We start from the raw sequence: 14041 nt of genomic DNA, 5'->3' as shown, positions 1-14041 counted from the left end.
GCTGCTCCGCCGGAACGTAGAGCAAAGTGAAAGTAAAGAAGAGTGTTCAGCTTCATGTGCCTTTGACAGTCTGTTCTCTGTGGTTATTAAGGCGTAGGTGGAAGATATGCCGGGCGCTGTGCAGACATGCACTTTGGACATAGACCACGCGGTGTTGTGGTTTCTTCTTGTGGCTGTGAAGACGCTGGCATCGACAGATTTGGCTGCAGGAGTGACGGACAGATCAGATTATGTCTGGAGTCATTTGTAATATTTTTTCCCTTAAATTTCAGAAGATACTTGAAAGTGTTTTAGGGAACAGTTACAGGACTGATCATTGCCAAAAGGGCTGAGTGTTGATGCGCTGCAGCAGTCGGCCTGCTCTGCTGTTCCCGTGTGTGTCTGTGTGTGTGTGTGTGTGTGTGTGTGTGTGTGTGTGTGAGTACTTGTAATATCTTTGTGAGGACCAGTTTGAGTCACAGATCTTAAGGAGTGGGGGCATATTATTCAGTCCTCTCAACTTGAGGCTGTCTGAGGGCTAATAAGTGGTTTTAGGGTGTGTGTGTGTGTGTGTGTGTGTGTGTGTGTGTGTGTGTGTGTGTGTGTGTGTGTGTGTGTGTGTGTGTGTGTGTGTGTGTGTGTGTCAGAGCTTAAAGTCTGCTGCACTTGTTTAGCGTGGAAAGTTGTGATATGTTCACTTCTAACTTATAAATTGAGACGACTTGGATTTAAAACCACAGATTGAAACCTGTTGAAAACATATATAATCCTTATTTAAATGCTTTATCTCTCATATCATTTCACTGTATCTAGAGAATGTTAACGTAATATGTCTGAAATAACCCACTGTGTAAAGACTTTAATAAATCGTCTGCGCTACTTGAGTTTGTTCTACTTTTGTCAACACTTGGATTCGACTGCACAATAAAGCTTCACCTTGTGGAGGATTGTTTTTCTACCACAAGGGGGCGTCATCTACTTTTCAGTCTGTGGCTCCAGGATTCTGCAACATGTTTGTGTCCATTAACTCAAAATGATCCTCTTCTCTTCTTTTACTGTAGAATTAAGCATCGTTTTAGAATTTCATCTCTTAAAATGTCAGATAGTAAATCAGAATCTACTTTAGTCCAGTTGCCTCCTGCTTTCAATGTAATAATAACAATAACAATTTATTACAATAATAAAAACCAATGAAAAGTAGAAAAATCTTCACATTTAAGAGGCTGAATATTTAGAATTCGTGCTTAAAAAATGACAAACGATAAAAACAATAGAAATTAATTAATCAATTAATTATTTTATTCCTGATTCCTTAACTTTTTTAACATCTGCACGTCTCCAGAGAAACACTCTCTCACCCATAACCCAACATGTTCATATCTATCTATCTATCTATCTATCTATCTATCTCTGTTCTTCAAAAGAAACTGTAAATAAAAATATTGACAAAATGTACTTATTGTCAGTTAAGTAAATGTTTAGTTTATTTAGACCACTGTCAGGACAAGACAACTTCAGGGAGCAGCTAGATTTTAAAATGTGTCAAGTGGCGAAACAAAAAACTTCACAGCATAAATAAATATTTGTACATTTTCCAGGACAACAGTTATGTGATATTCACTTGGCCTTTTTACGAGCATGTGAAATTCCCGAGGTGCACGTGAAGGCAGCAAGAGCGACGCGTCAGCTCATGTGCGTCGAGGCCCCGCCCCCAACTTTATTCTGAAGAACAAACAGAAACATTGAGAAGAAGAAGAAGAAGAAGAAGAAGAAGAAGAAGAGGAGAAGAAGAAGTTGTTTGTTGGAGGCTTCAGCTCCTCAGACTCTGTCATCATCTGCTCTGCTGCAGGACAACAGCTTCTTCACAACAGACCACATCTACCATTATTATTATTATTATTATTATTAGTGTTATTTCTAAGGGTTTATTCTGAGCCGCACATGAGCGCATCATGACTTTCAGGAGGCTGAAGAAAGTGAACTCCAGCGGACCCGAGTCTGGACCCGCAGCCCAGGACCACGACATTTATTTCCCCTCGTCCAAGTCGGACAGCTGCAGGACCGTGGAGGTGCAGAGCGGCTCCTCCGAGGTTTACAGCTACAAGACTCTGGCTTATTCCGGAGGGACGCTGCCCAGGAACTTCAAGAAGGTGATTACAAGTTAATTTAAACACTTCATGTGTTCAGCTCATTCAGCTCATTCACCAGCTCAGTTTATTTCCAGCCTGTGTCCTGATTCGCTGGCTCCTGTAGAATGAAAACAACTTTTAAATCACTTTTCTGCTGCTAAATTTGACATTTTGAAGCTCTAACTTTTCATAAAAGTCACTTAAACCTGTTTAATATCAAGTTTAAGAGGTAAAACCATTTCACCTACTTGTTTTATCTGCATCAAAACGTGTGTAGTCACATGTCTGCTGTTGGGATGAATGGTGTCCAGGGACCAGCTCAGCAAATTAAAGATAAATCAAGCTTTTTATTTAAAGATAAAGATAAATAACAACATTTTATTGAAAGATAAATAAATCACTTTTAGGATCATTAGAAAGAGGAGATTATGTATTTGTAAGATTGACCAGTGGCTCTGGATAAATCTATGTTTTGGGTTTATTCTCCTCACATGTGGAATTCTTTGTGTTTTGAAAAATGAAAAATGTTTGGGAAACTGCTCCCAGTGAATCTGCAGAGAGCGTCTCACTGTGAACAGTAGCAGCCCGGTCAGGGGGCAAGCGTGTGGACCACCCAAACGCTGTGTGTGATTGATGCTGTGTCAGGTAGTCCAGGGTCTCTCAGGGTCTTTCCTGGGAGTTGTCGTTGGAATCTGTTTTTGTAGACAAAAACGTGAAAATCTTACAGAGTTTGGGTTTAATATTCAAACCTTTGGGAGAAGAGACTCGATGAAAAGTCTGTAACTTTAAATTATCAACATCCAAACAGTAAAAGTCCTTCTCATAAGGTCCTCATGAGGTCACTTAAACCCTTATGAAGATAAATTTGACATTTGTATATGTTAGTTATTTAAATTGATTAACGTCTGAGCTCATTTAGCTGAAAAATGGCCACGAAGAAGAAGTAAATCCACTTTTTAAATCACTCTCCACATGTTGTTTAATCTCTTTTTTTTTAATCTTTATTTGGTTATTTCACATATCCACATATCCATGAAGTTGTGTATAAAAGTAAACTGAGCTGAACAGGAACAGCACAAACACATCAAAATGAAAATAAACAGGTTATATATCAGTTCCTATCTATATTTCAAAATAAAAGCACACTGAATACAACTTCAAAGCTAATCCTATCGATCCCTTTTAACTGGATCATTTTAACCTGATTACAACATCTTACTGAAGCCACATCTGAGGAGCAGTTGCCAGGACTGACGGCCTCCACCTCTGATGGTCAAGAACAACACCAGCTTCAGTCACTGTTGGATAATAACTCAGCTAAACATTGATAAATCCCCACGTCTAAAAAGCTCAGTTGATTTTAAAATCTAAAATCTTTATTTCCTCAATGTAAAACGTTAACCACAGTGTAAAGCCATGTGTCCCAGTGTCCTGCACAGAGACGCACAGTAACCCACAGACCTACAACATCACAAACGCTCCGTGTAGCTGCAGCCGGCGGCCACAACAGTGCATTGTGCACACACAGGGATGGAGATCCTGCTCCCAGCCGCCCCCAGTCAGACTCTGCGGTTTACGTGGGGGAATAAATGCACTCATTGAGACGGGCACGGGACAATTCTGTAAGTGTCGGGGCATAAAGAAAGCAACATTTTACTGCCCAGAGCGGCCGCAGCACAAAGCCGCCCTTTCACAGGGGCCAGCATTTGAAAATGACTGAGTTGGAACAGAGGCGGATTGATTGTAAGTGATTTAGTGGAGCCGCCCCGGACAGATACCTTCCTTATTGACACAGTCAGGTAGGGCAGGGTCCTGACCTGCTGTTGACTGGGGCTCTCGCTCAATGCACTTATTGTGGCTGAGGTGTTGTGTGTCTCAAGGGGGGGAAAGAAAACTTAAAAGACATATGTGTGTGTAACTGGAAGAGCCACAGTCCCAGTGTGAAGCCGGGTTTGAATCCACTAGATCCTGATTTTTATTTGGTGCTGCACGCACACACAGAAATATCCACAATCTGACAGATTTGTTTAATCCAGGTCCGTGAATTATTCTCTGAGAAATCAATGACAATGTCAAAAGTCCTAATTCACAATGTTAAAGAAAGTCCTGGAATCTGCCCCCTGATCCGGATCCGGATCAAAATTTAATGTCTTCTCCCTTAAGCCAAACCACAGCTTTTCACCAACTTTCATGTGAATCCGTCCACTTTTACTTCATCTTGCTCACAAACAACCAGACAGAGACATGCATTCATTCTCCCGCATTCAAGTCATAAATAATCAAATGTGTCTTATTCGTTGGTTTAACAGGCTGCAATTTAAAAAAAGCTCTAAATGATTTTGCAAATATCAGACAGATCAACAGTCTGAGCGCCTGAAGCTGATTTGAGTTTGGAACTGGAGCTAAAATTAGGTCGTCCTCCCTGGTGGAAGTAAACAAAGAGCCGCCTGGCGCGTATTTCTGGTTCCAGCTTGTGTTTCTATATCGTCACAATGTGGCCCAGTGACTGAGAAACACAAACATGGTGCGTGGGGGACACGCGTGCGGCTTTTCGCACTCGCTGGACCGGTTGATGCACTCATGTGTGCAGGAGGTGTGTCCGGGAACTTTGGGGGTTTTCACCCTCATGAGTAACCAAGTGTCAACCTCAAGCAGGTGTCTGACACGCTCCTGTTTCGTTGTTTCTCCTCGCAGGGTGGCGGCCTGCAGAAGTGGAAACCCCTGACACTGTCACCAGAACCACAAAGGTACTATCTCCTCCTTCACTTCGCTGAGATTCATCCTTCATCTTCATCCTGTGTTCCCCCCACCTCCTCCTCCTCCTCCTCTTCTTCTGTCTTCACTCTGTTAATGAGCAGCTTCATCTCAGAGTGAAAGCCCCTCACTCACACACTGAGCTTCAGTGATGGCAGACATTGTTCTCTGTGATATTCTTGAGGTCTGTCATGAATTTTCATCTCTTTTAACCGCCTCTGCCTGAGAGATCCTTCAGAGCCTTTGTTCTGTTCGTCTGTCTGTGACGTCCAGATGCTGCTGGACACAGAGGACGTCCTGTGCAGCAGAGACCACCTCCTCATGCAATTTAGATTAGGACACACAGGGAAGATCCAGATGTTGGATACAAACAAAAACTATTGACTTTCTGTAATATCTAAATAAATAAATGTTATGCTAAATGTTTCTGATGATTAAAAAATAAACATCTTTTAGCAGTAATGGTTAAAATCACTGGTTTTAGCATTTTAGATTTAAATATTTTCTTTTCTTAGTCTCTTTCCTTGAACTAGACATGTGACACCTCTGACCTCATGATTAACGTTTGTTCCAGAATAAACAAATAGTTGGCAGATTGATAATTACCAAAAATATGATTCTATTAATGGAACAGTTGATTAATCAGAGTCATTTTCTCTGTCTGTTAGTTTTTCTCCAAGCAGGAATGAGGTTTATTCACGTAGTTGACGTCACCTTTACAGGAAGATTCCAGGAGGAAAATTGAGGATATAAAACGAGTTGCTGCACAGAGAGGAGTCAAAATAAACCAAATGTCTCTTGTTTCCCAGGAACGTGGTGGTGCTGGAGAAAAACGAGGAGGATTCGTTTGGTTTTGAGATCCAGGTAAGAGGATTAACGGCAGGGGGGGGGTCTGAACGTTGTGAGTGCTATTTAACAGGATTCCTCTGATCGGCCACATCATCGCTATCAACGGATGAAACATAAGTAAAGGATCCACATCTTGTAAATCTCTTAATCCGAGCATTCGCCTGCGCCGGGGGGGGGGGGGGGGGGGGGGTGAAAGGTCACGCATCAGTCAAATAATTTGTGGATTTTAGTCCCATGACTGGAGAGAAGAGGAGATGTGTGTGTTTTTGTGTATTTTAAGCCGTGTGGTTTACTCACACGCTCGCCATGTAATACCTGCTCTACTCTCATCGCACTCGGAGGCTTCGCACATTTGACCTCAATATCTGTGTGATCTCGCCTCGTGTCGCCCCCAAGCGCCGCCGCACAATGTCGGCTCTGTCGCGCAGGCCTTCATTCTCTAAATACTTTGCGAGGCATCGATCAAGTGTTTACAATAATGTGAACGTTGCCGAGCTCCAGTGGTTAGTCAGAGTTATTTTGAGGTGAAATGCTGCGTCGAGGAAAAGATATATTGTTCTATTTGTGTTTGGGTCGGAGGTTCCCACCCTTCCTGCCTGTGGCCAGAGGGAAGTAAGATCATGAGGGCCAGTTTGACGGCCAGCGGAGGAACACCGAGATGAATGTGGAGTCTCGGGTGTTTTTAAGTGGCGGCTCTCCTCCCTCGCCGTCTGTTCAGTTAACACTGACGTTGAGCTCAGGAGCCCGGGATGTAAATGTGACATTTGCATTCCAACGACATTTGCATGGTTTATTGTTGGGAACCAGCAGCGAGGCTCAGATCTGAATCGTTGCTAATTTCCATTAGACAAAATTCCTCCAAGTTGGATTCGTGTTTTCAGAGGAACACTTGTGTGCAGATGGAAAGTTTGATGGCTCCCGTGTTAACTGCCTCTCGACCTGTCGGCTGAGCTTCAGGCTCCTGCAGCAGCCTGTGAACTGAAGTAGTCGTTTAGGGGAAGTGTGTCTGTGACCTTCTGCGGAGGGACTGCGGTGACTGAAACAGGGAAGATAATGCAAATGGGTGTGGAAGTAACCAACACTGTTTCTACGACAACAAAATGTTTAGGCCTGCCAGTGGTGGAGGAAGTGCTCACATCATTTACCTCAGCAAGTCAGACTCAAACCACATCAGGGATATTAGTTTAATCGGCTCTGTTTCCTCTCGGTGGAACAGAATATCTGGCTTTTAGATCATTAGTGACACAAAGCGAGACTTTTAAAGGCCTCGCTGTTATTAGAGCTTCGATAGACCGGATTATTAACTGATTAATAACTGATCATCATATTAATCGTCAAGGAAAACCCTGTTTGTTGCTGCCCTCACTTACAGGCATTTCAGATAAAAGATAAAACCTTTATCTGTAAAGTAAAGTGTAATTGTAGCTTTAAAGGTATGTATATTTTATTTATACATACTTTGAGTGAATCTACTTAATTACTTTCCATCACTGAAGCTTTCAAAAGTGAAGATGCAGCGATGAAAGATTACAAAAGTTTTCTATTAAGGTGAACCTGCTGCCAAGGAGGTTACACTTTCACCACTTAGTTTGTGAGTTAACAGGATTGTGGAAAAACTTCTGGATGGATTTCCATAAAAACCTGATGGAAGGATGTGAGATGGGTCAGGGAAAATGTTTTTTCACTTTCTAAAACATTGTGAGAGGATTTTCCTCCATGCTTGACTGAATTTCCGGGGCCTGCTGGGCCTTGGTGGACGTATTGGCTCTACTGACGTTTCAGTTTCTTCATGAGAGCAGCGTCTTAGTAAATTGGCTGATTTCCGTGTCAGTTTTATTTTGGATTTCTCTACCTGCAGTTTTAGTTTAATCAGATAAAGAGAAACCCACCTCGTACTTTGCATGTGGCATGTCTCGGGAAGGGGTTGTGATAAAATCTTGTTTCCTGCATCGTCCGCCGTGGCTTCCTCAGCGACTCGTTCAGTGGTTTATCATCATATCGTCGCAGGGCCACAATATCTTGAACCTGCTGACATCAGCCACATTGTGTCAGATAATGCTGACGTATCAAGCTTGAGGAAGGAAAGGAACCGTTTCTCATGTTCAGTGTTTGTTGTTCTGTCTCCTCCAGACCTACGGCCTCCACCATCAGGACCAGAACTCGGTGGAGATGTGCACGTTTGTGTGCAAGGTGCACGGCGACAGCCCGGCCCAGCAGGCAGGACTCAAAGTCGGTGAGTTGATGTTTTGTATTTCTCTGTTTAGTTTTTTTTATCTGAGCTGCATCTGAGCCTGAAATAGGCTGGAAAAATACTAGAAAAAGAAATGAGGGGAAGTGAGCGTGACGGGAGCTTTTGGTTCAGCTCATCCGTTCCTCGCCAGCTGACACTTGTTTACCGTGAGTCAACAACATCACCCCGAGTTTCTGCCAGCTGTTTAGGGAAGTACAAACATGACTTCCTGTCGGCTCATTTTCCAGTCGATAAACCACTCGGCGAGCGGCTTTTTCAGCCAACACGTACGTGTCGGCTCCTCTCGCCAATGTGCCGGCGTGAAGCGACGACCACCTCCCAAATGCCAGCTTTAAAGGACGTGTTGTTTTTATTTGGTAAACAGGTCTCACTTTCTGTTAGGTCCCTTTTTTTTTTTATTGCGTAAAGATAAGATAAGATAAGAAGTCTGAATAAATTTGCAATGTTATCATCAGCAGAAGACAACACATAAGTAGCATGCAGTACTTGGGTGGAGGAGTATAAAGAAATAGAAATATACAACAATGTATAGAAAAAAAATATAAATGTGATTAAGCCGGTGTATACAGTGTAAAGAAATATATTATGTGTCAGAATATGTACAGCGTTAAGCATAAAGCATTAATAAAGCAGCAGCTTCAGGGATCGGTGAAACATTGACTAGAAAACATTTTCAAAAGTGAGATGAGGAGCAGCAGCTCTGCAGCTTCGCTTCTATAAATTCTCTCTGGTTTTCAAACTTGTGACCGTTCAGTCACAAGCTGTCCGCTCGGAGCCCGATGGAAAAAAACTCAATGTTTTGATCTTCCTCCGCTGTCCGACCTGCACTTGTCACTTCAGTTTCACTTCCTACATTCCTCGCGTGCTCGCTCTTTTGTTCCCAGCGTCTTGCTGCGAACACAATGACTTCATCGCTTTAGGCAGAGGAGGCGTCGTCGTTTGAAAGAGGAAAATAGGCTTTGTGCCGAGAGCTCACAAAGGGCCGCTGTCACGCCTGAAGAGTCCACGCTGCGTCCAATAACTTCACACGGCTCCACGGGTGGGACTCTGATCAGTAAACAAACCAACTCTATATCTGTATCTGTTGATCTTAAAAAACAACAAAACAAGTCAACTATTTAGATAATTTAACGTTTTAACTTAACGTCTCAAGCATCAAAGACTAAATGTGTTTCTGCTGCTTTACCTCATCCTACATTATAGAAGATCAAACATGTTGGTGTTTGGACGGAGGCTCAGACACAACACGATGATGACGTGTGGTTGATGATGCTCTCGGAAATTGTGATTAATCCTTCACACATTTGCATTGCACATGTTTGAAGGATTCATTTAGAATCAAACCAGCCTCGGTTCAGCTTCGCAGGAACTGAAGCCACAGAGGATTGACGTGCATCCTGACGGCTGCTGGTTAACACACTTCTTCTGTTTGGTGTGTGTGTGAGCAGGAGACACCATCGCGAGTGTGAACGAAGCCTCCGTGGAGGGATTTCGGCACAAAGAGATCGTCCAGCTCATCCGGGCCTGTGGAAACACACTCAGGTAAAAACACACTCACTGAAAACAACAACAACAGCTGTAGATGTTTATAATTATATTGTAGAATACAAGAAAGATGTCTCCGTCTCATTTGATCCTTTTTGGTTTTAGTGTTTTAAATATCTGGAAGTTTTAAGTTGTATTTTTCACCAACTCCTGTGTGACATGAGAGAAAGATGAGGATGTAGTCCTTTCGATAAAACCCAAAGTCGGTTGCAGGTTTCCATCATATTGTTAAATAGAATGTCACTGTACATCCGCCGAGGCCCTTTAATGAAATCAAGCTGCACCACATTTTCACACACTTGCAGATATCAGTGCTCTAAACATGCCTGAGTTCTTTTATCATCAAGACCCATGAATTATTCTCAGTGTTCAACGTTAAAGAAAGGGATTAAATGCATTTCCTGGATCAGCATCAGAATTGAACCACATCCTTCCACCAAGTTCCGTGGTAATCCGTTTGTTGTGTGTGTAATACATTTTATAAACAAACACACGAAGAAACACTCGAGTTAAAACACAACCTTTTTCATGGGAGGTCTCACTGCTGTCTTTAATTCTGAATCACTGTGAAATTGTTTTATTTGAGCTGAAACAATTAGTCAACCGCCAAATATAATGGTTGACTATTTAAATTTATTATCTGTTGGCTGCAGTTTTTCAATCGTGAGACGTGAACGTCGTTAAACCAGTTTTTGTCGCCTCAGGACTGGCAAAGTAAATAACCAGCAGATTAATCCCTGATAAAAAAAACCAGTCATTAAACGGTTCTGTCAGTTCACTGAGCGGATGTTTAATTTGAACCCGCTCCCTCCTCCTCACCCTCTTGCTCTGCTCGTAAAACATTAAAGTCACAGTCAGCGAGGACGTGAGGTGAAACCGCATCACAGTGACTGACATCATCAAATTAAAGTTACAACTTGAGCCCGTATATAAAGTGTAAGAGTGAAAACGAGCAGCCTGTAAACCACCCCCCCTTTAGAAAACTGTCTGAACCAGTCCCACAACTGTCTGATGAAAAGAGACTTTTCCTTGTAGTTTTTATGAAGTGCTTCCTGTTCCACTTACGAGCCTTTGATCTTCTTCTTCTGCTTTCTCACTTAAAGGCTGGAGACGGTTTACAGCGACTCGATCCGAAAAGCCGAGCTGGAAGCGCGGCTGCAGTATCTGAAGGTGGGTTTACTCCCTCATGCTGTCGCTGCATTAGTCGGCCATTAGCCTCACACACACACACACACACTGGACTTCTGTTAACAGGCCTGATATAGACACCACCTCCCCGCCCCCCTCCCACACCTGTCTCCCCGGCAGCGCCACCTGTTGCATCAGCAGTTTTCTGCAGACATTCTTCGCTCGTGGCCGTTAGCAACACTGCCCGTGAAGTGGCTCGAGTGTGCGAGCTTTTCCCCCAAGATTACAGCAGCTGTCCGGCTCTAATCCGCCGCGACACAGCCGCTCTCTGAGGCACTAATCCAACATTTTAAAGATTAACCTGCTGCTGCTGCATCGGTCGAGCGCTAGATGCAAATGTTGGAAAATGATGTTGTCACTTAATACGATGCAGTCGAGGACTCGCTGGAGAGAAACTAAATAAAACCACCATCTGAATAAAGACCACGTAAATCACTATGAAACTGAGACTCTCTCGTCACTCAGAGTTTCACACATACTGCTGGGACTTTTGAAATATCCCCCTTGACGCAAAAAGCCATTCGATGAGCATTTTTCCACTTTACTTCAGGGATTAAGTCCCAGTTCCTGACCCGCGAGTCGTGTGTTGACACTGTATGTTGTGGTTTTCGTGTCTCAGTCGTTAAAACCTGCATCTGTTTTCTCTTCTCAGCAAACGCTTCACGAGAAGTGGGATGAATATCGGTCGCTGATGGTGCAAGAGCAGCGGCTCGTTCACGGTGAGTGATTACGAACCTCTCGGTGTCAGTACTTGTTCAGCCAGGGATAATGGAAATATTAAAAACATATGGTAATGTTCCGATAATAATAAATGCAAAATATAGACCTGCAGCTGAAAGGGCTTTAAGATTTCAAATCTTGTCCTCAGTTCTGAACAGAGCCTGGTCAATTTATTCATTTACTGATACAAATCATCTGATATGAGCCTTTCAGAGACAGATCGGCATCAGATTTCCTGTTTGCTGATGTGAAAACTTTTATTTTACAGAATAAACAATGCAGAAAGGATGTGCATGTTTATATTTACATTCAAAAAAGTTTATTTTCTTAATTAAAGTTCTAGATATTTTGATGTATTTGGTTTCCTTTCTATACAAAGTTATTTATAGTCAAGTTTTGTATAAATATCAGCCCTCAATTAAATTTGTTGTCATAAGGGTTTGATAACGACATCTTAGGAATCAACTGTATCAGTAAAATTAATTTCAGTATTGGCATCAGATCCCAAAACTCCACATCTGTCTGGCTTTCGTTCTGAATTGTTCAACTATTTCTACGTCTGTGTTCAATTATGGAGTTAAATTTATATTAGTGCACTGTCCTAACTCGTCCCTTCTCTCCTGCAGGTATAGTAATGAGTGATGCCGCAGTGTACGAGTCCCTGGAGTCGGCAGGCGTGTACGGCAGCCTCGGCGCTCCCAGCCCCGCCGCCCAGAGGGCCCTGCTCGGCACTGGCAGCACCAGCAGCAGCGCCAGCTTCCTCAGCACGGCCACAGAGGACGACCCTCTGTACCAGACCTGCCTGTACCAGGTGGACGGCAGCGTGGACTCAGACAACGGAAGTGCCGGCAAAAAGAAAGAGCTGCAGCTGCCACAGAAGCTGCAGCTGCCACAGAAGGTGCAGCGTCTCCGACCGGCCAGCGAGCTCTTCACGTCGGCCAAAACGCAGCTGACCCGCAGCGCCAGCACACGCAGCTACATGAGAGGATCCAATTCGTCGGGCGAGAAGCAGGGAGGGTTCAACACGCTGCAGAGGAAGCCCAAACAGAAAAGCTTCCGCAGGCGCCTCCTCAAGTTCATCCCAGGACTCAACCGACCGCTGGAGGAGGAGGAGAGCAAGCTGTGAGCTGAGCGCCACAGAGAACAGACCCAATGACTTTAAAAGCACCAGTGACTGTCAGACTAAAGCTGCCAAAAGAAAACGGAGCCGGTAAAGAGTGAAGAGACCAAAGAGTGACGGCTCAACAGTTGTGAATTGACGAACATTCGGCTTCAGGCTGTGGCTTCTCCCAGCCGGACTTGACTTTTCCTTTACATTTGTTCTCTTGTTTAAGTTATTATTATTTATTTTTAACACGTTTGGTTTATGTACAGAATGAAGCATTTTTCAGTTTTTACTGCATGCAAGACTTTTATTTTGTCAGCTGAATAAATGGCCTGTTACGAGTGTAATTGTGCAACGCAGCATTTTGTACGTTTTGATATCTACATCAGATGATTCAGATGGATGTTATTTTTCCCAGTTCCCTAAATTAAAAATAATGGAGCGTTATTTTGAGCGGAGCTTTGTTGGAAATCTATTTAGTTCCACAAGCCACAACTGTCTGTGGGAACTGTAGCTGCCAAACTCAAATTAGCACCCAGACCTCGAGTGTGCACACAATCTTTTTTCTTATTCCCTCAGTCGAGATGTGACCTTTTTTCCACGTGGTGCTGCAAAATTTATTAGGCCCATAAATTCCCCCTCCATTTAATAATGTTATCACCCAGGTTTTGGAGGTTAATGTGTGGTTTGGGGTGGTTCGGGGTGCGAGGTATCCAGAATGGAGGCCGTTGTGTGGACTCTGACACAGTTTATTGTTGGGAGAACAGGGAGGAATGTGCGGAGAAAGGCATGACCCAGAATTCCAAACACAACCGGCTTCTTTCAGCTCCTGCAGACGATTGCTGATTCCTCCTGCTTCCACGCTCCCATATTCCCATGGCGGCTTCGGTTGTCCAAGGGCTTGCCGGATTGTGCGTGTGCATGTGTGCGAGTGTGTTGGGCGGGGGTCGCCTGGAGTCTTTTCATTCCTGGCTCCCAGCTGACCCGTGAGGTCACGGTGGTCACTCTCTCCGTTGGCTCTGCGCAGTTGATCCCTTTTGTCCTCCGCCGCTCATTCACAGACGCGTCAAAGAGTTGTTGATGATGGGGAGCGATGGTATGTGGCCATGTGTTGGAGCCGGGCCCTCGTCTTCACGTTCGCTCCTCTATTGTGAGAAGAAGAGGCAGGAGGAGGGGGAGGAGGGGGAGGAGGGGGGTGTCCTGGAATGGACGCTGACACAAGGGATTGTTATGCAGGACTGCTAATGCTTGAAACATGGTTTTGGGCTGAATGCATAACGAGGGGATAATTAGTCAAGATGACGGTACACTAACGACAATGTGTGAAAGGGCCATTTAGCAGAAACAGAGGGCCCAAACAAGGAGGGTGCAGTTGGTGCTTAGTAATTAACCCAGTGGGAGGTTCGGATGGGGGGAGCTGGTCAATATAATGCTGTTGCAAAGGTTTGAATCTCGTCCCACTGCTGAAGCACCGCTGTTGATTCAGAGCTTTGGATTTGTTTGTGCAGCCGGTTTGAGGAA

General features: G+C 43.9%; 1 protein-coding gene across 1 annotated transcript; it reads left to right on the top strand.

Annotated features, from left to right (window-relative positions):
• Positions 1 to 1698: 1698 nt before the first annotated feature.
• tamalin (trafficking regulator and scaffold protein tamalin) lies at positions 1699 to 12867 on the top strand. Its single transcript, XM_034590294.1, has 9 exons — positions 1699 to 2129; positions 4803 to 4855; positions 5672 to 5726; positions 7842 to 7944; positions 9411 to 9504; positions 10611 to 10677; positions 11348 to 11414; positions 12042 to 12662; positions 12694 to 12867. The coding sequence occupies exons 1-8, from the start codon at positions 1932 to 1934 to the stop codon at positions 12539 to 12541; spliced, it is 1137 nt and encodes a 378-aa protein (XP_034446185.1). The 5' UTR covers positions 1699 to 1931; the 3' UTR covers positions 12542 to 12662; positions 12694 to 12867.
• Positions 12868 to 14041: the final 1174 nt, after the last annotated feature.

This window comes from Hippoglossus hippoglossus, chromosome 7, assembly GCF_009819705.1.
Source record: "Hippoglossus hippoglossus isolate fHipHip1 chromosome 7, fHipHip1.pri, whole genome shotgun sequence".
NCBI lineage: Eukaryota > Metazoa > Chordata > Actinopteri > Pleuronectiformes > Pleuronectidae > Hippoglossus > Hippoglossus hippoglossus.
The sequence above is the reverse complement of the archived record's forward strand: the minus strand, read 5'-3'. Positions and strand labels throughout refer to the sequence as shown.